The sequence below is a fragment of the Piliocolobus tephrosceles genome, chromosome 3, assembly GCF_002776525.5.
Source record: "Piliocolobus tephrosceles isolate RC106 chromosome 3, ASM277652v3, whole genome shotgun sequence".
In the NCBI taxonomy this organism is placed as follows: domain Eukaryota; kingdom Metazoa; phylum Chordata; class Mammalia; order Primates; family Cercopithecidae; genus Piliocolobus; species Piliocolobus tephrosceles.
Window position 1 is genome coordinate 38,963,657 of NC_045436.1, and position 26,463 is coordinate 38,990,119.

Below are 26,463 nucleotides of genomic sequence, written 5' to 3' on the forward strand. Positions count from 1 at the left end.
TTCCTGGAATAAAATTATTTAGTAATTACATATTACTGTTTTTATATATTGTTGAATTCAATTTGCTAAAGAATTTAAAAGAATTTTATATCTGTGATCATGAGGACTATTGGTGTGTAGTTTACTGTTCTTGTAATTGTCTTTATCTGGTTTTCATGTCAGAGTAAACAATGGCCTCACAGAATGATCTCTACTCGTCAGTTTTCTGGAAGAGTTTACATAGAATTGTTATTATTTTTTTTTCAATGTTTGCTAGAATTTACCAGTGAAGTTATCTAGGTGTGATTTTTTTTTTTTTTTTTTTTTTTTGGTGCCTGGAGATGTTATTAGGTGTAAATTCAATTTCCTTAACAGATACAAGTTTATTTAGGTGATCCATTTCTTCTTCAATGAGCCTTAATAAAGTATATTTAATGTATCTTGCAAGGAATTGTCTGTTTCATCTAAACTGGAAAATTTATTGATACAAAGTTGTTTCCTTATTTTCATTTAAATATCTGTAGAACCTGTAGTGATGTTCCCTCTTTCATTTCTCATATTGAAAATTTCTTTCTGTTTATCCTAGTCATTAGCCTGGCTGTAGGTTCATCAAATGTGTTGATTGTTGCTGTTTTGAGATCTTTCTTCTTTTTGGATATAGACATTTAGCGATATACATTTTTTTCTACATACTTTTATTCTCATCTCATTTAATTCTATTCAGAATACTTTTTATTTTCCTTTCTGATTTTTTGTTTGCATGTGTTATTTAGAAGTATGTTGCAGAGATCTTTTTGTTTTGATTTTTAGTTTAATTCTGTTGTGGCCAGCAAGCATTCTTTGTATGACATGAATCCTTCTATGTTTATTAAGCCTTGTTTTATGGTGCAGAATGTAGTCTATCTGGGTAAAGGTTTCATGTGCATTGGAAAAGTATGTGTTTTCTGACATTGTTGGATGGAGTGTTCTATAAATGTCAATTAGGTTGGTTGATAATGCTCTTCAGATCTTCTATACCATTACTAATGTATTGTTTACTTGTTCTGTCTCCTACTGAAATACAGTTATTGAAATGTCTGAGTAGTATTATGGTTTTTTCTATTTTTCTTTCTTTGTAGTTCTGTCATTTCTTGCTTCATGAATTTTAAAACTGTTATTACATACATTCATATTTATGATTATTATGTCTTCTTGGTGAATCAATGCTTTCATAATTGTGTAATTTTCTTTTTTATCCCTAGAAATATTTCTTGATCTGGAATTTACCTGTTTGATATTTAATCCAGCTTTTTTTGCTTTGTGTTTGTATGGTATATCTATTTTTTCCATCTTTTTACTTGGTAACATATCTATGTTTTTGTATTTAATTGAATTTCTTACTGATACAGGCCACGTGGTGGTTAGTTTTATGTGTCAACCTAACTGGGTCATGATGACCAGATATATGGTCAAACGTTATTTTTGATGTTTCTATGAAAGTTTTTTGTTTGTTTGTTTTTTGTTTTTTGAGAAGGAGTCGTGCTCTGTCCCCCAGGCTGGAGTGCAGTGGCATGATCTCGGCTCACTGCAAGCTCCTCCTCCCGGGTTCATGCCATTCTCCTGTCTCAGCCTTCCGTTAGCTGGGACTACAGGAGCTCGCCAACACGCCCAGCTAATTTTTTGTATTTTTTGTATTTTTAGTAGAGACAGGGTTTCACCATGTTAACCAGGATGGTCTCGATCTCCTGACCTCGTGATCTGCGTGTCTCGGCCCCGCAAAGTGCTGGGATTACAGGCTTGAGCCACCGCGCCCGGCCTGTGAGCCACCGCGCCCAGCCAGTTCTTCTCTTTGGGTCTCCAAAGAAATAAATATTAGATCTTCTGATAGAGTTAGGCAACTACTTAAGCATCTGTTTAGTTTGTTTCCGTCTTTTTTTTTTTTTTTTCAGGTTGTAGTTTGTACATAGAAACTTGATATGTATAATAAACTTGATCTTCAAATTTATGGACTTTTTCTTTGTGTTTTAAATTTTGATATTGAACCCATCTCATGCGTATTTTTTTTCAGATAGTATGCATTTCAAGTCTAAAATTTCCATATGGTTCATTTTTATGCTTTTCATTTTTGGATGAGAACTCTATTTTCTTTAATATTTTAAGTTGACAGTAAATGTACATGTTATGTGCAATATTGTGATATATTAATACATGCATATAATGTATAATATTCACATCAAGGTAGTTAGCACCTCTATCACCTCAAACATTTATTATTTCTTTTTGGAGAACTCTTTCAATTCATTTAGACTTTGTTAAACCTTTATTTTCTAAAGCATAATTATAGTATCTCCTTTAAAGTCGTTGTGTGGTAAGTCCAAGGTTTTGTTCATCTCATTGACATCCATTGTTTGTGTTTTCCTGTGAGCAACAATCACATTTTCATGGCTCTTTGTATGTTGCATATTAATGTGTCCTGAACATTGTGGGTCCTGGTTACATTAGAACATAACTCTGGGCCATGTTATAATCCTCTAACAGGTATTTTGTTGTTGTTTAGCAAATAGACAACCTGGTAAGGGTCGGGCTGCAAGTTCCACCTCTTCTCTGTGCATGGTGGTTCTAATGTCCGTTCATTTTTCAAACCTCTCTTACCCTGCTTTGGATTTTCTTTCATTTTTTTCTCTTTTTGCCTTCGATCCAGGGAGACAGACTAGTTTGCCTTGTATTTTCCTCACATGCATATGCTTCATTCAGGAATTAGGCTGGTAATTGGATGGTAATTAAATTTAGAAAGGTGGCTATTCTGGTTTGGGTTTGTCCCACACCCATGCATCTCTGGGATGAATTTAGGGTTATCGCAGATTTTTACACAGATTTAGAGAACCCTTTTCTCTTACTCTCTGCTATTTAGGACTCTTCCCCACACTTCTCCTCTCTGGGGCCTAATTTCTAGATTTCTGTAACTGGAAGCATAGTTTTTCTTAGAAATTTTGCCACCTGAGCTTCTGACATCCAGCCCTGAAACAGGGGCAGATTCAGAAGAGAGAAGAAGAGAGAAAGGAAACAATGATTCTTGTATCCATATGAGTAATTCTCCAAGTTTTAACTACCCTTCACAATGCACCTGCTTTTGTTTAGTCTTCAGAGTACTTGGGAAGTTGATTTTTGTATTTTTTTCCCTAAAATTTTATTAATATTTGGGACAGAGAGGCTTTATTGGGCTGACTTCTTTTGGTTGGATCAAAATTCCCCTGTTGATTTTAGTTTTTTTCTTAAAGGTTATCGTTTATTAGTGGTTTTACAGTATATTCTTTCATCTTTGTGGGCTTTATTATTTCTTATAAGGCATGTCTGCTAGCAATGAATTTTCTCAGTCTTTGTTCATCTCGGAATACTTTTATTTGCTTCCATTTTTAGAGGATACTTATCTTGGATATAAAAATTTAAATTATAGTTTTCTTTCTGTTAGCACTTGACTGTCATCTCACTGACCTGTGGGCTCCATTGTTTCTGATGAGATGACAGCAATGAATTGCATTATTGTTGCTCTGTATGTCATCAGTCATTTTTCTCTTGATGCTTTTAAGGTTTTTTTCATTGTCTTTGGATTTCAGCAGTTTAACTGTGGTTTGTTTAGTTGTGATTCACTTTTTTTTTTTTTTTTTTGAAACGGAGTCTCACTCTGTTGCCCAGGATGGAGTTCAGTGGCATGGTCTTGGCTCACTACAGCCTCCATCTCCCAGGTTCAGGCGATTCTCATGCCTCAGCCTCCCAGGTAGCTGGGACTACGGGCATGTACCACTGTGCTCAGCCAGTTTTTGTATTTTTAGTATAGATGGGGTTTCACTGTGTGGGTCAGACTTGTCTTGAATGCCTGACCTCAAATGATCCGCCCACCTTGGCCTCCCAAAGTGCCGGGATTACAGGCATGAGCCACTGTGCCCGGCCTAGTTGTGACTCACTTTGTTACTTTCACTTCAGTGGTTTATTGAGTTTGAATCTGTAAGTAAATGTTTCTTCATTAAATTTTGGAAGATTTTATTCCTATTTATTCAGATGTTTCTTTTCCATGCCTTTTTTTTTTTCTTTGGTATTCTTGTTACACCTATGTTAGAACAGTGTATTGTCCTACAGTGTCTAAAGGTTGAATAATTTGTTTTCCTATTTTTTTCTCTATTTTTTAGACTGTATAATTTATATTGATTTATCTTTGCATTCACAGATTCTTCATTTGCCATCTGAGTCTCCTATTGAATGCCTATAGTGAATTCCTTGATTTTTAAATTATACTTTTTAATCTCTAGAATTTCCGTTTGGTCTTTTTATAGTTTATTGAGAACTCATTGTTAATCTGTTTCATTCAATTATTTGAGCATACCCTTTTTTCATTTATTGAATATAATTTATTACAAGTCCTTAAAACTATTTGCTGAATCTAACATTTAGACCGTACCAGTTATTTTTGATTATTGCTCTTTTACTGATTATGGGTTACACTCTTTTTTGTTTTTTTGCATATATAGTAATTTTTGTTGAAAACTGGGCAACTCTGGACTTTTTTTGTTTTTCTGTGGTTGTTGGTTTTTGTTTTGTTTTAAGTAATTTGCCTCATTTAATTTGCAGATTGTGTTTTCTCCATGGTTTACAGCTCTGACTTTTCTCTGTCCAGTATTTTTACTTTTTCCTTTTTTCTTTCCATAGCGCTCTTAGGGTTTTCCATGTTTCTATATATCTTAGAGTTCAATCAATGATTTAGCTACAGGTTCTGATAAAATTCCTTCAGCCATTCGGTTCACTGTGTTGATCTGTGTATTTTTAGGGATTGCATTCAAAGTTGTGGCTACTTAACTAGTCTCTTTTGCCTTTCCTTTTTCAGTTAGTGACCCAGGTGTCTCCTGGATATAGGTACTTTCTCAATCAGCTAGGTCTGTGTGGAGTACTTATCTCAATCTTTCTATGGTTCTCTCTTTTTAAATATCTGCCTACTACAATATCTAACCGGTCTGCTGTTCACTCTGAATGTGACTGCATCTCTGATCTAGCAAAGCTGCTGGTTTCTCCCATTGATTCGTAACCAAGTCTGCCACTTTTAGCTGGAGAATTGCAGTTTTCATTTCTTACACTGAATAGGTTTGCCCTGTCTGAAAGCAACAGTGCTACTTTTTACTGCCAGCCCCCAAAAGGTAAAACTACAGTTCTTACCAACTAAACTGGGGTGGTAATGACAGGAATAGTCTCATCAGCAAGGCCATTGACTCCTGATATTCTTACCTGAATTTCTAGCAATTTCTCAGAATAAATACTTGTCAGTGAAAATTTTTTTTTGTTTTTATTCCTGTCTTTTTTTATGGAGGGAAAATGCTGACTTCCATGTTGGCATCATTATTCCCCCTATTTTGCTTTTACAGTATGTTTTAATTTTTGCTACTTTCTCAGTCTTTTATTTATTACTGTGAAGAAATAAAAAATTTCTAATTTGGATTAATATATAGAAATGTGAAGATTTAGTTCCATTTAAATTCAGTTCAGTTACTTAAAAAAACTGGGTAGAAATATTTATTAAATGTTTATATTAGTTATGTAGTTTAAAAATAATTTTTGAATGATGGATAGTTCCCTTCAATCTAATTGGAGTTCTTTGAAAGTATTCTTTGGGTCCAAAAATTCAGTATTTACATTTTTTAAATTATGGATTTTTGTTTTTGATGATTTAAAAAGAGATGGCAGAAGGTCGGGGAGAGAGAGAAAATTCAAACTGGACATTGATACAAAATTTGAGTACCTGTTTATGATTACGTTGGTACTTAGTATATAGTACCATAACTTTTTGTTTTTTGAAACAGCGTCTCACTTTTTTGCCCAGGCTGAAGTGCAGTGGTGCAATCTCGGCTCACTTCAACCTCCGCCTCCCAGGTTCAAGTGATTCCCCTGCCTCAGCCTCCTGAGTAGCTGGTATAATAGGTGCCCACCACCATGCCTGGCTAATTTTTGTATTTTTAGTAGATACAGGGTTTCACCATGTTGCCCAGGCTGGTCTTGATCTCCGGACCTCAGGTGATCTGCCCACCTCGGCCTCCCAAAGTGCTGGGATTATATGCGTGACCCACTGCTCCCGGCCTAGCACCATAATTTTTGAAGGCCACCAAGAAAAGAACAGAGGTGAATTTAGTAAAGGTATCATGTTAACTGGAAGTTAAATGGGGGTATAAGCACAGTCTCAAATGGAGAAAATTGGAGGGAGGATAGTCTTTACTGGTGCCAGATAATATAGGCATGCCAAACTGTGTCATAGTCATCAGTAGTATTTCCAAATTTGAGTGACAATTTAATTTCCATCAAATGACATAAATTTTCACATTGTTATTTAATATAAATTTTTCTCTACCATGAAATCATTTAAACATTAGCTCTGATATTGAACTAGGTCAACAGCTTGGAAGACGTATCCTTCCTTAGAAGTGACTGTGTTTTCCGACTCAGTGTCAGTCTCATCATATCCCCTGCTTAAATTGTTACACATTTTTAATATTTGAGTCTAGTTTAATGAGCTGTTATCACATTTTTAATATCTGTGAGCAGAGTGAAATAATGTTACTATTCAGATTATGTTTTTGGGTGTTTCTGTTGCCTGGATTATATTTTCTGCATTGAAAATATACTGTACATGCCATAGTATATTTCAGTTCAAAAATGTCCATATCTATTTCTTTAAACATATAACCATAGTAAAATAGATTGCGTGAAAATATTTCCAAATTTGAATATTGTTTTTCGTGGATTATTTTTGCTCTCTTCCTTATACTTTTCTTTATTTCCAAATAGAGAAGTGTACATGTGTTTATACATTGTTCTATGATTAGATAAATATATAAATTTCATTGAAGCACTACAGGATTTTTCCTCTCTTAAATGTGTAAAGTATTTTTTTGTGCGTAACATAAGAAAGAAACTATGGTCAAAAAGCAAAATAGGCCCATTTAACTTTTACAAAATTTACTGCTGATGTTTAGCAGATAACTACTTTGATTGTGCTTTGGTTAGAAGTGTTCAAAATTTAAAAATTTTTTGTAGGATAACTATTAGGTTTATAGAATAATTTCAGGTTCTTTTGATCTTCTTATGTTATTAATCCTAATAAAACATTATTTGAAAATAGGTAGACAATGTCTAGAGTTTATCTTTTTAAGAAATTTTTGTGTGTATGTGTGTTTTATTTTTTATTCTTTTGAGACAGAGTTTTGCTCTTGTTGCCCAGGCTACAGTGCAATGGCGCGATCTCAGCTCAGTGCAACTTCTGTCTCCTGGGTCAAGCGAGTCTCCTGCCTCAGCCTCCAGAGTAGCTGGGATTACAGGCGTGTACCACCAAGCCTAACTAATTTTGTATTTTTGGTAGAGACAGGGTTTTGCCATGTTGGTCTGGCTGGTCTCGAACTCCTGACCTCAGGTGATCCGCCCACCTCAGCCTCCCAAAGTGGTGGTATACAGGTGTGAGCCACCATGCCCAGCCCTATTGTGATTTTTAACCACAGATATTTGTGAGTTAAGCTATAGCAAGCATAGTTTTTTGATATGTTAAAATATCTTAGTGTGTTATGGTTTATTTTTATTTATTATGTATTTATTTTAAAAATTTCCACCTTTATCTTAGATTCAGGGGGTTCAGGAGCAGGTTTGTTACATGGGTATAGTGTGTGATGCTGAGGTTTGAGGTATGGTTGATCCTGTTGCCCGAGTACTGAGTACAACACCCAAAAATTAGTTTTTCAACCTTTCTTCCTTCCTTCCCTCCTTCTTCTTGTAGTTCTCATTGTCTATTATTGCCATTTTTATGTCTATGAGTACCCATTATTTAGGTACTACTTATAACTGAGAAGATGTGATACTTGGCTTTTTGTTCCTGCATTAATTCACTTAGGATAATGACCTCCAGCTGCATCCATGTTTCTGTAAAAGACATGCTTTTGGTTTATTTTTATGGCTATGTAGTATTCCATGGTGTATATGTATTACATTTTCTCTATCCAATCTACCATTGATAGAAACCTAGGTTGATTTCATGTCTTTGCTGTTGTGATTAGTGCTGTAATATATATACGAGTGCATGTGTCTGTTGGTAGAATGATTTGTTTTATTTTGGATATATACCCAGTAGTAGAATTGCTGCGTTGAATGGTAGTTCAAAGTTTTTTCAGAAATCTCCAAGCTGCTTTCCACAGAGGCTGAACTAACTTACATTCCCACCAACAGTGTGTAAGTATAACCTTTTCTCTGCAGCTTTGCCAGAATCAGATGTTTTTTGACTTTTTAGTAATAGCTATTCTGACTGGTGTGAGATGGTATCTCATTGTGGTTTTGATTTGCATTTTGCTGATGATTAATGATGTTAATTAAGCATTTTTTCATATATTTGTTGCCCGCTTGTATGTCGTCTTTTAAGAAGTGTCTGTTTGTGGTGTTTCCCATTTTTTAATGGGATTGTTTTTAGCTTGTACAGTTGTTTAAGTTCCTTATAGATTCTGGATATTAGACCTTTGTCGAATGCATAGTTTGTCAATATTTTCCCATTCTGTAGATTGTGTGTTTACTCTGTTGACAGTTTCTTTGTACCTAATTACTTAGTTTAATAGGGTCGCACTTGTCAATTTTTGTTTGTATTGCAATTGCTCTTGAGGCCTTAGTGATAAATTTTTTCCCAAGGCCAATGTACATAATGGTGTTTTCTAGGTTTTCTTCTAGGATTCTTCTAATTCGATGGCTTACATTTAAACCTTTAATCCATCTTGAGCTAAAAGGATTTTTTTTTTGGAGACAGGGTCTTGCTCTGTTGCCCAGGTTGGAGTGCAGTGGCACGAACACAGCTCACTGCAGCCTCTGCCCCTGTGTCTCAAGCGATCTTCCTACCATGGCCTCCCAGATAGCTGGGACTACAGGCATGTCCCACCATGCCTGGATGATTTTTGTGTTTTTTGTAGAAATGGAGTTTCACCATGTTGCCCAGGCTGGTCTCAAATTTCTGGGCTCATGTAATGCATCCACCTTGGCCTCCCGAAGTGTTAGGATACAGGTGTCAGAGTTAATTTTTGTATGGTGAAAGGTAAGGGTCCAGTTTCATTCTTCCGCATATGGCTAACCGTTATTCCGTCACCATTTATTGAATAGGGAGTCCTTTCCCCATTGCTTATTTTTCTCTACTTTGTCAAAGATCAGATGGCTGTAGGTATGTGGCTTTGTTTCTGGGTCCTCTATTTTGTTCCATTGGCATATGTGTCTGTTTTTATACCAGTACCATATTGTTTTGGTCACGGTAGCCTTACAGTGTAGTTTGAAGTTGGGTATTGTGATGCCTCCAGCTTTGTTCTTTTTGTTTAGGATTGCTTTGCCTATTTGGGCTTTTTTTTTGGTTCCGTATGTATTTTAGTATAGTTTTTTTCTGGTTCTATGAAAAATCACATTCATAGTTTTGTAGGAATAGTATGGAATCTGTGGATTGCTTTGGGCAGTATGACCATTTAAATAATATTGATTCTTCCAGTCCTTGAGCATGGATATTGTAAAAGGAATTGCTTTCCTGATTTGGATATGAGCTTGAAGGTTGTTATTGTTGTTTGGAAATGCTACTGATTTTTGTATATCAATTTTGTATCCGAAACTGTAATGAAATCATTTAATCAGTCACAGGAGCCTTTTGGAGGAGTCTTTAGGGTTTTCAAGGTGTAGAATTATATCATCATGAAGAGAGAGAGTATGAATTTTTTTGTTCTATTTGGATGCCTTTTGTTTTCTTTTCTTGTCTGATTGCTCTGGGAAGGACTTCCAGTGCTATGTTGAATAGGAGTGGTAAGAGTGGACACCCTTTTCTTGCTCAGATTCTTAAAGGGAATGCTTCATGTTTTTGTCTGTTTAATATGATGTTAGCTGTGGGTTTACCTTAGATGGCTCTCATTACTTTGAGGTATGTTCCTTCTATGCCTGGTTTCTTGAGGATTTTTGTGATGAAGAGATGCTGGATTTTATTGAAAGTTTTTTTCCACATCTATTGGGATAAAGCTATGGTTTTGTTTTTTAATTCTGTTTGTAATGAATCATATTATTCATTTGTGTATGTTGAACCAACCTTGCATACCAGGAATGAAGCTTACTTCATTCCTAGTAATTAAAAAGTTAGCTCATGGTGAATTAACTTTTTGATGTGTTGCTGGATTTGGTTTGCTAGTATTTTGTTGGGGACTTTTGCAGCTATGTTCATCAGGGATATTGGCCTGTAGTTTTCTTTTTCGTTGTGTCTTTGCTGGGTTTTGGTATCAGGGTAATGCCGGCTTTGTAAAATGAGTTAGGGAGGAGTTCCTTGTACTCAATTTTTTTTGAATATTTTTAGTAGGATAGCTACTTGCTCTTCTTTGTATATCTGCTATAATTTGGCAGTGAATTTATCTTGTCTAGGATTTTTTTGGTTGATAGGTAACCAAAAAAAAAAAAAAAAAAAGTCCTGGACCAGAAAAATTCACTGCCAAATTTTAGCAGGTATACAGTTTCGGAGCTCAATCCTGGTCTATTCAGGGTTTTAACTTCTTCCTGATTTTGTGTTTCTAGGAATTTATCCATTTCCTATAGATTTTCTAGTTTGTGTGCTTAGAGGTATTCATAATTGTCTCTGAGGATCTTTTGTCTTTCTGTGGGATTGGTTGTATCATCAACTTTGTCATATCTGATTATGCTTATGTGGATTAAAAAAAAAAAATCTAGGGCCGGGCGCGGTGGCTCAAGCCTGTAATCCCAGCACTTTGGGAGGCCGAGATGGGCGGATCACGAGGTCAGGAGATAGAGACCATCCTGGCTAACACAGTGAAACCCCGTATCTACTTAAAAAAAATACAAAAAGCTAGCTGGGCGAGGTGGCGGGCACCTGTAGTCCCAGCTATTCGGGAGGCTGAGGCAGGAGAATGGCGTAAACTCCGGGAGGCGGAGCTTGCAGTGAGCTGAGATCCGGCCACTGCACTCCAGCCTGGGCGACAGAGCGAGACTCCGTCCCAAAAAAAAAAAAAAAAAAAAAAAAAAAAAACCTAGCTAGTGGTCTATCAATCTTCTTTATCTATTCAAATAACCAGATTTTTGTTTTGTTGTTTTTTTGTATGGATTTTTGTCTCAGTTTTGTTTAGGTCTGCTCTGATTTTCATTATTTTTTTTTCTTCTGGTAGCTTTGGGGTTTATTTTGTGTTTTTCTGGTTCCACTAGATGTGATGTTAGATTGTTAATTTAGATCTTTTAGCTTTTTGAGTTAGGCCATTAGTGCTATGTGCTATAAAATTTCCCTTTTTTTTTTTGGGAGACAGTCCTGCTCTGTTGCCCAGGCTGGAGTGCAGTGGCTCCATCTCAGCTCACTATAACCTCCGCCTCCTGGGTTCAAGTGACTCTCCTGCCTCAGCCTCCTGAGTAGCTGGGATTACAGGCACCCACTACCACACCTGGCTAATTTGTTTTTGTATTTTTCGTAGAGACAGGGTTTCACCATGTTGGCCAGGCGGTCCAGAACTCCTGCTGTCAAGTGATCTACCCACCTCGACCTCCCAAAGTGTTTGGATTGCAGGCATGAGCCACTGCGCCTGGCCTAAAGTTTCCTCTTAACACTGGTTTGGCTGTATCCTAGAGATTTTGCTATGTTGTGTCTTTGTTTTCATTTATTTCAAAAAATTTGTAAATTTCTGCCTTACTTTCATAGTTTACCCAAAAGTCATTCAGGAGCAAGTTGTTCAACTTCCATGTAATGGTATGATTTTGAGAGATCATCTTGGTATTGATTTCTATTCTTATTCCACTGTCGTCTGAGAATATGGTTGGCATGATTTCAATTTTTTGAATTTATTGAGACTTTATGGCGAAGCATGTGATTGATCTTGGAGTATGTTTCATGTGCATGTGAGAAGAATGTGTATTCTGTGGTTGATGCGTGGAGTATCCTGTAGGTGTCTATTAGGTCCAATTAGTCAAGTGCTGAATGTATGTCCAGAATTTGTTAGTTTTCTGCCTCCATGACATGTCTAATGCCTGTCAGTGGGATGTTGAAATCCCTCACTATTATTGTGTGACTGTCCAAGTCTGTTCCTAGGTCTAGTAGTAGTTGTTTTATATATCTAATTACTCTACTATTGGATGCATATATATTTAAGATAGTTAAGTTTTTTTGTTGAACTATTTTTCATTATGCAATGCCATTTTTTGTCCTTTTTAACTCTTGATCGTTTATCGTTTATCTGATACAAGAATAGTGACACCTGCTCTTTTTCTGTGTTCTCTTTGTGTGATAGATCTTTCCCCAACCCTGTACTGTGAGCCTATGAGTGGTGTTATATGTGAAATAGCTCTCTTAAAGACAGTAGATGGATGAGTTTTGTTTTTTTAATCCAACATGCCATTCTGTACCTTTTGAGTGGGGCATTTAGACCATTTACACTCATAATTTATATTGATAGGTGAGGTTTTGATCCTATCATGAAGCTGTTAGCTGGTTGCTTTGTAGTTTCTTTTGTGTGGTTGTTTTATAAGGTTTGCAAGCTATGTACATGCATATTTGTGTTAGTAAGTGTTGTTCTTTCGTTTCCATGTTTAGAACTCCCTTAAGGATCTCTTGTAAGGTTGGTCTATAGGCAACAAATTCCGTTGATGCTTGTTTGTCTGAAAAACATTTATTTCTCCTTTGCTTAAAGCTTCGTTTGGGTAGATACGAAATTTCTTGGCTAAATTTTTTTTCTTTTAAGAATACTGAAAATAAGCCCCCAGTCTCTCCTGGCTTGTGTGGTTTCTGCCGAGAAGTCAGCTGTTAGGCTGATGGGGTTCTGTTTGTATGTGATCTGACCTTTTTCTCTAGCTACCTTTAAGATTTTTTCTTTGGTGGTGGTCTTGGACAGTCTGGTGACTAAATGCTGTGGCAATGTTCATTTTGTATGGTATCTTGTGATGTTCTCTAGATTTCTTGTATTTGGATGTCTATATCTCTAGCAAAATTGGGTTAATTTTCTTGAATTATTTCCTCATATATGTTTTTCAGGTTGTTTTCTTTTTATCCATCTCTCTCAGTAATGCCAGTAATTTGTAGGTTTGGCTGCTTTACATAGTCTGATATTTCTTGATGACTTTTTTTCATTTTTCAAACTTTTAAAAAATTTTTTGTTTGGGTAAATTTGAAAGATCAGTATTCAAGCTTTGAAATTCTGTCTTTTGGTTTGTCCAGTCTGCTGATAAAACTTTCAGTTTTATTTTGTAATTTCTTAAGTGAGTTTTTCAATTCCACTATCTCTGATTGATTTCTTTTTAAGATGTTTAATCCCATTCATTTCCTGGATTGCTTTAGAAGTTTCTTCTAATTTTCAACATTGTCTTGGATATCATTGAGCTTCCTTGCAGTCCATGCTTTGAATTCTTTAATTGTCAATTCTTCTGAGTTTCCATTTTGGTTATGGTCCATGGTTGGAGAGCCAGTGTGATCCTTTGATGGTGTCACCACACTCACATTTTTCATGGTGTCCGAAGCTTTGTGCTGGTTCCTTCTCCTTTGGAGATGCTGACACTTCTAACTTTTGTAATAATTTTCATGCTTTTAAGGTATTTTTTTCTTTCTCTATAATGTTATTATTGTTATTTTGTCTTCTTTCCCTTTCCCTGCCTCCATGGGGGGTGTGGCTATAGAGAATGCTGGGTAGGGCCTTTTGGCTTTGCTTCTATAGCTTTATACACTTCTGTCAGCAGGTTTTATATTGGGCTGTGCAGTTCAACCTATAAGCCATTGGATGGCAGTTATGAGTGAGAGTGGGCTTTGGCCAATGTGACTGGGTGTATACTTGACCCATGTTTGGTGGGAGAAGCTCTCTGTTGCCTCAGGCAATAGGCTGATGTGTATAGTGCATGGTGGTCTGAGCTCCCTCCTCTGCTCTGGAGGAGGGCACAAAATGGGCATGTCCAAACTGGGCAGGTCCTACTAGGTCTCCCTATGGCAGGCATCAGTGCTGAGCGGGAATTCAGTGGGCAGCCCCTAAGTGCCCAGAGGAGTGTCTAGGCATAGTGATGGGAAACCTCAGCCCCAAGTTCTCTGCATGGGAATGGGGGTGCCCTATGCTCCTAATCCAGGAAAGTGGGTTTTCCAGATTCCTGGAGATCTGCTGGCTGTGAAATGGAGAGGGTCTCCTGCACCAGGATTTCTGCACTGGAATGGTGGGACACCTCAGGGTACTGAACCAGGCAAGCAGGTACTCTGAATCCCTGGAGACAGGCCTGGGTATGAAACAGAGAGGGCCCCCTCTACCAGGATCTCTGCATAGATAAGAGTGGTGCAGAGTGTGCTGTTCCAGGTGAGTGAGTTGTCTGAATGCCTGGAAATCTGCCTGGCTGTGGGCAGAGAGGGCCCCTCTTGCACCAAGATCTTTGCACAGAGGGGTGAGGTGACTAAGGCTGCTGGGCTAGCCAAGCAGCTGCTCTGAATGCCTGGAGATCTCCCTGGGCATGAAGCATAGAGGTCCTCTCTAAACCTGGATCTCTGCAAAGGAAGAGTGGGATGGCTCAGGCTGCCAATCTGGGCAAGCAAGTGCATTGAATGCCTGGAGATCTGCCTGTGCATCCTGCTGCACCATGTGGAATAGGGCTCAGGTTGCTTGTCCATGGGAGCGGGTGCTTCAGTTGCCTGCAGATTAGCCTGGGCATGGACTAAAGAGGTCCAGTGTCATGATCTGTGTCTATGAAGGGTGCAGTGGCTTGAATGCCTGGGTTTCTGCCTGAGAGTGGAGCAGAGAGGGCCCTGCTGCACCACAGTGTCAGGGTAGCAGGCTGGAGCACCCAGCAATGACACATGCAGACAGGTTCCAGATCACCAAGCTGCCTCTGCCTGCCAAGTCTTGTTGTCCAGGAGATATTGCAGCTGTAGCAGCTTTCCTCCTACCCTAGGCCTGCGACGGGGTAGAGTACAATTGTAACACCTACTACTGAGGCAGTTTTCACATTTCTGGCTCCAAAGCAGGGAATCTAATTTCTGGCATGCCTGCACAGACACACTGCCAGATTTCCAGGTTGAATTGTAAGTGCTTGAATTCAAAATGGCCTCCTGCTGTTGGTCCCTGCAACTTTTCCTGGTGTCTTTCCCTCACAGTATCTCCATACCTCTTTCCCAGTTAGCTCCAGATCTAGGGAGAAACAAATGCTCTCGGGATCTAGGGTGCCCTTCTTGATTCTAGTGGAGTCCTGCTTTCCTTCCTGAATTAAAGCTCACAGTTGATTTTTATGTACTATCTTGCTATTTCCAAGTGGATGAGAAATGCTAAAACCCTCAAATCTGCCATCTTTGGGGAAAAAAACCTCAAAAAACTATTGTGATTTTAAGCTGGTATCATGCTTATATTAATATTTCTTTTAAAATGTTTAATTTTTATTTGGCTGAATTTAAATCCTTGAGGAAAAGAAACATAAAACGTATTAGTATTTTCCCAATGATTGACTGTTAAGTTTTTGTACTAAGATTTGAATTAAAATTATGCAGTTACAATGTGATCTGGACTTGGATGCTTTTAGTTCATATTTTAAAAGGAATCAAACTTCTTTTTATATACTTGCTTTTCTATTGATCACTAGAGGTTGAAGAAACTTCCTTTTTGTTCAGAATGTTTTCTGACTTACTAAACACCAAAATTTTGATCTAGGAGGATACTGATATCCTTAATTTTTAAAAGTAATTCTAGGAGTTTCTAATTACTGTTCTTGTTCTAAATGTTTATGAGGAAGGGAATACTGTAATGAATCAGTTGAATTTCAGTTTCATTATGCTTTGCTTATACTAGAATCAGAAGGCCCTCATAGATTTTTTTTTTTTTTTTGAGACAGATTCTCACTCTGTTGCCCAAGCTAGAGTGCAGTGGCGTGATCTCGGCTCACTCACACCTCCACCTCCCAGGTTCAAGTGATTCTCCTGCCTCAGCCTCCCGAGAAGCTGGATTACAGGCGTATGCCACCATGCCCAGCTAATTTTTGTATTTTTAGTAGAGATGGGGTTTCGCCGTGTTGGCTAGGCTGGTCTCGAACTCCTGACTTCAGGTGATCTGCCTGCCTCGGCCTCCCAAAATGCTGGGATTACAGGCGTGAGCCATTGCGTCCGGCCTCCACATAGATCTTTAAAAATTAAATTAGATTACTGTATAATTTTTGAGAATTGAATGGGAAATTTATTTTTAGCATCCTTTGGTTTTAAATCTTTTTACTTTTGTAATTATTTCTGATTATCATTTATTATTAGCCTGCTGTCTTGTTTTTCATGGTGACAATTATTTAGAAATTTAAATATGTGCTACCATTAGAGAATGCTTTCTTTCTACTGACTTCAAATAACCAGTTGGTAACCTTCAAAGGACATAAGCCTGTAGCAGATGGAAAAAACTGTCTCAAAGCTGGCTTGATGCACACGTTACATATAAGTGTGTGCATGGAAAGGCCACCTTATATTCCAATTTCTTCTCATTTCTTAGTTTTCATTGAAAGGAACTCTAGCCTGAGGTAGGCAGATTTTTAAATACCAGAAATGTATATTAAATTTCCCTCCACATTATTTGAAATAGGTTTATAATAATAAGAAAAGTATATATTTTAAGACTTTCCTTTTAAAAATTGTACTGAAAATAGTTTGTTTTTAATCTTATTCATTCAGTGTTATCTACAAACTTCTGGCATCGAAAAGTGAAGGAATCAGGGTACAAGCTCTTAAGGCAATGGGTTATTTTTTAAAACATCTGGCCCCAAAGTAAGTATGCCTGAAATCTAAGATGAACACTTATATTCTACTTATTTATTTTATAAGTCTTTGCAGTAGCAATTTTGTTCTGTAGTCCTCTAGTTTTTCTTGTATTTTTATTCATAAATTGCTGTATGAATGTAAACAGTAGTACATATTTTAAAAACTAAGTTGAACAGGAATAGTTTTTTTATACATAAAATTATTTAAATTTTCCATATATTTAATGTGAATTGTGAGAATTAGTTTGGACAACTTGCATTCAAGAAGCTATGGAGACTTGATTTCAGGTGACTCACATCATTTTTGCTTTATCTGTGTTATAAAGCAATACAGTAACCTGGATGTTTGTCACATAGTGTGTTCTCATATATGCATAACTCTGAACTGAAACTTCCATGCTTATTTTCTTAGCTGAATGCAGATATTCATGTTCTACCTCTTGTTCTCTGTACCAGAAGTAGTTTATTTTAAAAAGAAAATTTTTTGGTTTAGAACAAGTGTTGGTAAACTGCAGTGTTTAGGAATCCAGCTAGCCACCTGTAAATACAGTTTTATTGGAAAACAGCCACAATAATTTATTTGTGTATCATCTGTGGCTGCTTTCATGATACAAAGACAGTATTGAGTTGTGACAGAAATCACCTGGTCCACAAATTCTAAAATATTTACCCCCTAGCCATTTGTAGAAAAACTTTGCTGACCCCAAGGGTAAAATTAAAGTTTTTGATCCTTTAGTTTCTGAATTTATGCTTGGAAAGTTAATTTTTTATATATATTTTCATAGTATTTATTTTTTAAAATTATATTACATTTCTTCTACTTTTTCTCCACATTGTTTTTCTACTTAAGTACTTATTGTGCTTTAGATGAGCTTTAGATGATCGTCCCCAGGAGAGACTAAGTTAGTGCTGGTAGACTGTAGCAACTTCGTTAAATAAATAACTGCTCTGAAGATTTTGGGGGAGGAGGTTTTTGCTGTGCTGTTGCATAGGCAAACTTGTCTTTTTTTTTTTAAACTGGTTATGCTTATATAGTGGTTAGCATTTCTCTACTTAAAGGTTCTGTGGCTTTAGAAATTCTAGATTGAAGATAGTTGGGAGAGTAATTGAGTTGGGAATTGTTTGTAGTGTGAAAAAGTATTTTGTGTTTCCTTCATCCAGCATGCATATTAAGTAGAGCACAGAAAAGCTCTACATTTGTTGATTTCTTTTTGTGTAATTGCAGGAGGAAAGTTGAAGTCATGCTTGGACATGGATTGTTTTCATTGCTAGCTGAAAGGCTCATGCTTCAGACAAATTTAATCACCATGACCACATATAATGTCCTGTTTGAGGTAGGAATGTACTTAGGATTTACTCCTCTAAATTTCTTATTATAAAAATGCCTCTTAACATTGTGTAGGTAAATAAGATCATTTACTTTTATTTTATTTTTTGAGACAGAGTCTCACTCTGTCACCCAGGCTGGAATGCAGTGGTATAGTCTCAGCTCACTGCAACCTCCACCTCCTGGATTCAAGTGATTCTCCTGTCTCAGCCTCCCCAGTAGCTGGGATTACAGGTGTGCGCTACCACACCTGGCTAATTTTTGTATTTTTAGTAGAGACAGGATTTCGCTATGTTGGCCAGGCTGGTCGTGAACTCCTGACCTCAGGTGATCCACTCACCTCAGCCTCTCAAAGTGCTGGGATTACAGGCATGAGCCACCATGCTGGCCAGATCATTTAAGTTTGTAATGTACAGCTATGAAATGATACAAAGGAGATGTGGCTGCATTTTTATAAATCTATTATTAATTTGTGAATTTTTAAACAGTATCGTTATTTCTGTTTAAGTATTCCCTTCATTGTATTAACTATTTGATGTCTCATTTTATAATTAAGAAAACATAGAGTAATAATGCTGTAGTCATTTTAGAAGTATAATACTTAGCATGACAATATTGAACTAAAAATATACTATATTTTGATTAGTGTTGTACTTAAAGCTCATTAATAGCGACGCTAATCCAGTGATTTGCTAATGTAATCCATTGTTTTACTTCTGTAGATTCTTATAGAACAGATTGGTACTCAGGTGATACATAAACAGCATCCAGATCCTGATTCTTCAGTAAAGATACAAAACCCTCGTATGTATTTTATATACTTGAACAAAAACTACCTTTTGCTACTTAAAAGAAAGTCACTGTGAACAACCTAAAATCGATGTTGTTGAAACAGACTGTTAGATGAATATTTCATTAAGGGTGATGGTACTAGTTTTGTTTGTGTTTTATGTTGAATATTCCTTCGAATCAACCTTAAGTTATGTGGAAATTCTTACATAAAGGTTTTGAAGAATTGTTTGCTTAAGGTCTTGATTTAATATATGTTCAGACTTTCAGCAAAATTTTGATTGTGCTCTTTCGTGATGTCAGGCAGAATTACATGGACCATGGAGATAGTTTTATCTTCAATTACTGTGAATATAACAATACCAAATTTGGAAGACAAAAATATGTCTTCTTTATTGTTTATGAAGATAGTCTTGTTAAGCAGTCTTTTCTTTTGATACTTAGAATTCTTAAGCACTTGTATAAGGTATACCTTTTTCATTTTGCTTTTTAAGATCATGTTATTAAAATTATTAGTTTGTAGGGTTTCAAAATTTAATTACATTTTATGTGGTTAAGTGTGTTTATGTGTTTGATGCTCCAGTGCTAATTTTCAAAGTACATGGCTTTGAAGTTTAATTTTCCTCAGCTTTCAGAGAAACATGATGTCATTATTTTACCTATGTTACCCAGGCTGGTCTAAAACTCCTGGGCTCGAGCAGTCTTCCCACCTCAGCCTCCCAAAGTGCTGGTATTACTGGCATGAGCCACCACACCTGGTCTAAGTGCATATTTTTTAAAGTTTTTTTTTTTTTTTTTTTTTTTTAATTTAAGCTAAGTTCTGGAGATTATTTATTTATTTAGAGACCTAGTCTTGTCTTGCTCTGCTGCCCAGGCTAGAGTGCAGTGGCAGGATCTCAGCCACTGTAACCTCTGCCTTCTGGTTCAAGCAATTCTCCTGCCTCAGCCTCCTTGGTAGCTGGGATTACAGGTGCCTGCTACCAAGCCTGGCTAATTTTCGTATTTTTTGCAGAGACGGAATTTCATCATGTTGGCCAGGGTGGTCTTGAACTCTTGACCTCAGGTGACCCAACTGCCTCAGCCTCCCAGAGTCCTGGGATTACAGGCATGAGCCACTGTGCCTGGCCTAATTTAAGCTAAATTCTGGAGATTTAAATAGCTTTATGCTAAGACCATTACAATAGTAGTTTACTTTGCATTTCCTGGGGAGATGAGCTGTTGAATAGGTTTTAATTTCCTTTGGGTTTTTTTGTGTCTAATTTTACAGTTAAGATTATGAAAGAAAATCGTCACACCTTTAAAAATTCACTATGGTAGGCTGGGCTTGGTTGCTCGCGCCTGTAATCCCAGCACTTTGGGAGGCTGAGGCGGGTGGATCATGAGGTCAGGAGTTCAAGAGCAGCCTGGCCAAGATGGTGAAACCCTGTCTCTACTAAAAATACAAAAATTAGCCAAACATGGTGGCAGGCGTCTGTAATCCCAGCTACTCGGGTGGCTGAGGCAGGAGAGTTGCTTGAACCTGGGGGTAAAGGTTGCAGTGAGCCAAGATCATGCCACTGTACTCCAGGTGACAGAGTGAGACTCCATCTCAAAAAAAAAAAATTCACCATGGTAAATGAAAGACTATGTGTGCATAACATAAATTATGATGAGGAATCTAAGAATTTATTATCTTTTTCTGAGATTTTGATTATAGTGTTTTTTATTTTCTTTTTTTGTTTGTTTTGTTTTGAGACAGAGTCTCGCTCTGTCGCTCAGGCTAGGGTGCAGTGGCATGATCTTGGCTCACTGCAGCCTCCATCTCCTGGGTTCAAGCAATTCTCCTGTCTCACCCTCCTGTGTAGCTGGGATTACAGGCACACGCCACCATACCTAGCTAATTTTTATGTTTTTAGTAGAGATGGGGTTTTACCGTATTGGCCAGGCTGCTCTCGAACTCCTGACCTCAAGTGATCCACCCACCTCAGCTTCCCAAGGTGTTGGTATTACAGGCGTGAGCCACCTAGCCCGGCCTGTTTGTTTTTAAGATCAACTTTACTGTTTGTTATATCTCAGAGAGAGTAAGCAGTTTCACTGACATTTAATTCATTTATAATTTAACTTGTTTTATTGTAACCTTTTAAAATTCAGCTTTATTTTTGCACATTTGAATCATGAAAGACATTTCCTTTCGTATTTATAAGTGCTTTCTAATGAATGTATTGTCATTTCTTTCCATAGGTGATTTTTTTAATAATAGAAGAGGATGTTTTTGGTAGACATTTGTGTTAGGGAAACTAAAGAAATTGCAATAGATTGATAACCTTCTATGATGAGTTTTTTGTTGAGTTTGGTTTTTACTTATTTATAAACTGTCTTACAGAGATACTAAAAGTAATTGCGACCCTACTTCGAAATTCTCCCCAGTGCCCAGAGAGCATGGAAGTTCGCAGAGCCTTTCTTTCTGACATGATTAAACTTTTTAATAACAGTAGAGAAAACAGGAGGTAAGCTGAATCAGAAAGCATTTATTTGCAGTATTCAGATGTACTTTTGTATAAGCCCGTTTTATCTTAGAAAAATTGCTTTAAAAATATTGTGAAATGATTTTTCTATTTTTTTCATTAAGAGTATGTAAATAATGTACCACATAGTTAAGTTAGAATTTTTAGTTCCACATTGTTGAATTGTTCTTAATGTATAACTAAATGTGTTTCTTTTTTGGGGGGAGAAGGGAGGGGCAGGGTTATTTTGTTTTAAACCTTTAGATTTCTTTCAGATAATTTTTTTCTTCAGTAATTTAGTACCCTCTTACAATTTTCAGGAGCTTGCTACAATGCTCTGTGTGGCAAGAATGGATGCTTTCTCTCTGCTATTTTAATCCTAAGAATTCGGATGAGCAAAAGATAACAGAAATGGTATATGCCATATTCAGAATCCTGCTTTACCATGCAGTCAAATATGAGTGGGGTGGCTGGCGTGTATGGGTAGACACTTTATCAATCACTCATTCAAAGGTAAGTTTCTTTATGAAAGCATATTGTACCTTTTTAAATATCTATAATTTTTGAATTTTAGTCATTTAAAAATGTGGACACTTAAAATCAAGGAAAGAAGGCAAGTTATATTCTGAAAGTACAGCAAAATGAAAGCTCAAAAAGATTATCAGTAGAAATAAAGCATTTCTAATTTCTTTAGAATCAAAATAATTTTTCTAATGTTGTTTTTACATGTACTTGTCTTTATAATGGTAAATCTATTGCCACAGCATAAAGGAATTTGTATTAGGATGGTGAAAAAGTAGTTGTGGCAAAAACTGCAATTACTTTTGCACCAACCTAATATTTTTTTTTCTAAGAAGCCATGTTTACAGAGGTCTCAGAATTTTATACTAGTTAAAAGCTTTCGAACACAAGGTGGCGCACTATATTCAAAGATAAGCAGTTGTTTTAGCAGTGTAAGGTGGTTGAGTAAACAGAAAAGGTCTGGCTGATGTTTGCCCTTCGCTCATCTTGCAGGTAGCTAAAAAATGGGTTAGGAAGCATGTAGTCTTGTTTTTTTTAATTAAGCCAAAGTAAGTTTAGTTATTTATGTATAGCTTAGATTTTTTTAAAAAAATATTCTAAGCATACAAAAAGGATCACTGTTTATGAAATTGGATCACCCCTCTACAATTTCTTTGTCTCCTCTTCTTCGCCTGACCCCCAACACCACTAGCTTTTATTTAGTGTTGTCTTTTATCTTTTCTCTACCTTTACTATGTGTATAGAACTCTAAACAATAGTTTTATTTTTTATGTTTGTACTTAAGGTAAATGCAGCATACTGAATGCATTTTTTTGTAATTACTGTTTGTGCTTCTTATTGTTTGAGATTCATCCACATTGACCTATATAGTTTTGTTCATTTTCTCAGTTGTAATGTATTATATGACATGACTATTTACCAACTAATGAGCATTTTCGTATACATTTTGTGCTTGTTCAAGAATTTTCTGCATATATTCCTAGAAGTAGAATTGTTGACTTGTAAGGTGAAAATGTTGAACTTTACAAGATAATGCAAATTCTTTTCCAAAGTATCGTATTCCAATACAATACAGTATTCTAAAGTAGTGTATCAGTTTACATCTCACCAGCAGTGTTTAGGTTCTCATTGTTTCACATCAGCTAATCACATGGTATGGCTGGAGTTTAAAACTTTGTCACTTGGATGAATTTAAAATGCTACATCACCATAATCTTGATCTGTGTTTTCTTGTTGTTTTGTGGGAGTTCTTTATATAGTTTCATTCTTAATCCTTTGCTAGTTATGTTGTTTATGAACATCTTCTGCCAATATGTGGATTATCTAATTATTTTTGGAGTTTTATGTTTGTACCTTCTAAGGAAAAGTTACATTTCAAGTAATTAATGCATTAAAATTTATTAGTTTCATTTACGGTGTATGTTTTTTGAATCTTCAGACCTCTCATTACTCAGAAGGAATATTGTATAATTATATAGCTATCTAATAAAAATTGACTGGAAGGAATAAATACCAAGAATGATAATTTTTGTATATCTTTAAGTGTTTCATTTTACTGACTATCAAAGTTATGCTAAAATATTTTGTCATTCTGTAGAATACGTTGCCATTTCTGGCCGGGCATGGTGGCTCATGCCTGTAATCCCAGCACTTTGGGAGGCCAAGGTGGGTGGATCACCTGAGGTCAAAAGTTAGAGACTAGCCTGGCCAACATGGTGAAACCCCATCTCTACTAAAAATACAAAAATTAGCTGGGCATGGTGGCATGTTCCTGTAATCCCAGCTACTTGGGAGGCTGAGGCAGGAGAATCGCTTGAACCTGGGAGGCAGACGTGGCAGTAAGCAGAGATAGAGCCATTGTACTCCATCCTGGTGACCGAGTGAGATTCCATCTGAAAAAAAAAAAAAAAATATTGCCCTTTCCTAACTACATGTTTCCAGGTATTTGAATTGCTTTTAAGTATTGAAAGTTACTACAAATTATTCATTCTGCCTCGTCTTTCCTCATTGAGAAGAAAGTATGCTTTTACTGCAAGGGTTTACAAGAAGTAAAATCCATTTGTAAGTAAGAAAAGAGGTCTGATTTTATAAAATGGCTTTGTTTTAGTCACTATTTTTTGAGGTTGATCTGTTTTGTCTAAAACAATTCAGCTAGCCATGGCCTAAGGGAACGTATCTACTACCATTCCTTTATATATTGTATATGGCTACTTTCACACTATAAGGATGATCGTACATGTTACATTGGCGACATGGTCCCTAAAGTCTAAAATATTTACTATTTGGCTCATTAACAGGAACTGTTTGCCATCCTTTCTGTAACTTTAGTTTGTGCTGATGCCCAGATATTCTCATTTCTATTGCAGTAGGCTGATGCAATCTAGACTGATTTTTTTTTTCATACTGTGTTGCCGTTTACAAAAGATTATAAGAAAAATAGGGTTGAATTTGTGCCTCATATACATTTGGAGCAGATTTCAGAGATTTCTAGGGGAGATTCTAGGTTAGGGGAGTGCCTAGTATAAAGCAGATTTTTCACATTTTCTAATAAATATATGTCAGTTCCCCTTAGTTTCTTGAAGTCTTTAGGAAAGATGGCTAGAGGAGTACAAACTTTAAAGCAATCGTTGCTAAAAGTATAACCTAAAGACCTTGGGAGGGCAGCCAGGCGCGATGGCACATGCATGTAATCACAGGCTGAGGCGGCTGGATGACTTGAGGTCAGGAGTTCGGGACCAGCCTGGCCAACATGGTGAAACCCCATCTCTGCTAAAAGTACAAAAATTAGCTGGGCGTGGTGGTGCATGCCTATAATCCCAGGTACTTTGGAGACTGAGGCAGGAGAATTGCCTGAACCCGGGAGGCAGACGTTGCATTGAGCCAAGATTATACCATTGTACTCCAGCCTGGGTGACAGAGACTCTATCTCAAAAAAAAAAAAGAACTTGGGCCCATGAGACGTTTTCATAGGGTCTGTGCGGTCCTTCTTTCCTACTACAAATCTATATGAGGGTGGATTTTCTTTATATACTTTAGCCAAACCAATATATGCAACACATTGAATGCAAAGGCAAATATGAGAATGCAGTTGTCTTCTATGAAGCTAAACTTTAAAGAGATTCACAAAAATATGAAATAATAGCACTCTTCTTGTTATTGTTTGGTTTCGAAAAATAATCATTTTCAGAAAATGTTATTTATATTATATATTGAGTTTATTATTTTTAAATGGGTTAATATTTCTAAAAGGTCTCAGTTTTAATTTCTAATGTAATAAGCAGTAGTAAATATAATCCACATAGATAAAGGGTCTTTGGGGGCCTTAATACTTTTTAAGAATGTAAAGTGTTGCCCAGCTTGGTGGCTCATGCCTGTAATCCCAGCACTGTGAGAGGCTGAGGTGGGTGGATCACGAGGCCAAGAGATTGAGATCATCTTGGCCAACATGGTGAAACATTGTCTTTACTAAAAATACAAAAATAAGCTGGGCATGGTGTCGAATGCCTGTAGTCCCAGCTGCTTGGGAGGGTGAAGCAGAAGAATCACTTGAACCCGCAAGGTGGCGGTTGCAGTGAGCAGAGATCACACCACTGCACTCCAGCTTGTGACAGAGCGATTCTCTGTCTCAAACAAACAAACAAACAAAAAAGAGTAAAGTGTCATGATACCAAAAAGTTTGAGAACTGCTATCTTAGAAAATAATAGTGTATTTAGGGTAAATAGATTAGTCTTTTTGAGTTCCCTATATACAAAATAAAGGAGTTGGATTAGGTGGTATCTCAGGTGTTTTGAGCTTGTAAATATTTATGACTAGGTATTTATATCCAGTTTTCAATTGATTTCTGTAAGTAATGAAAGATTGTGGACTTTGGAGACAGGGTGTGAATCCTGATTTGTAGTTATTATTAGCTGTATAAGCTCAGGCAAAAGAGTCTCGCTGTTACCCAGGCTAGAGTAGAGTGGCGCAATCTCTGCTCACTGTAACCTCCGCCCCTCAGGCTCGAATGATTGTTATGCCTCAGCCTCCCAAGTAGCTGGGATTACAGTTGCCCGCTACCACACCTGGCTAATTTTTGTATTTTCAGTAGAGACAGGATTTGCCATTGTTGGCCAGGCTGGTCTCGAACTCCTGACCTCAGGTGATCTGCCTGCCTCAGCCTTCCAAAGTGCTGGGATTATAGGCATGAGCCACCGGGCCTGGCTTGTGTCTTAGTTTCTAACAAAAAAACCTTGAAATATATATAATTTTAAAAAGAGAAAAAAGCTTTTAGAATAAGGATATAGAGAAAGGAAAAAAATATTTATTTTTTGAGACAGGTGAAGTGTAGTGGTGTGATCATAGCTCACTGCAGCTTCAAACTCCTGGGCTCAAGTGATCCTCTCATCTCAGCCTCCTGAGTAGGTGGGACTACAGGCATGTGCTACCACATCTGGCTAATTTTTTACATTTTTTGTAGAGATGGGATCTTACCGTATTGCTTAGGCTGGTCTTCAACTCCTGGACTCAAGTGGTCCTTCCGTCTGGGCCTCTGAAAGTGCTGGGATTATAGGCATGAACCACCACACCCGGTTAGAATGTGTGTGTGTGTGTGTGTGTGTGTGTGTGTGTGTGTGTGTGTGTGT

At 36.9% G+C, this 26,463-nt stretch overlaps 1 protein-coding gene across 2 annotated transcripts in view; it reads left to right on the forward strand.

The window, feature by feature from the left end:
- Nucleotides 1-26,463, forward strand: part of LRBA (LPS responsive beige-like anchor protein) — a 767,265-nt gene that overhangs the window by 116,912 nt on the left and 623,890 nt on the right. For both annotated transcript variants that reach the window (XM_023227472.2, XM_023227477.2), the window contains 5 exons: nucleotides 16,634-16,726; nucleotides 17,945-18,053; nucleotides 18,769-18,850; nucleotides 21,198-21,321; nucleotides 21,639-21,831. In XM_023227472.2, coding sequence (XP_023083240.1) covers nucleotides 16,634-16,726; nucleotides 17,945-18,053; nucleotides 18,769-18,850; nucleotides 21,198-21,321; nucleotides 21,639-21,831 — 601 coding nt within the window. The remainder of the gene's footprint in view (nucleotides 1-16,633; nucleotides 16,727-17,944; nucleotides 18,054-18,768; nucleotides 18,851-21,197; nucleotides 21,322-21,638; nucleotides 21,832-26,463) is intronic.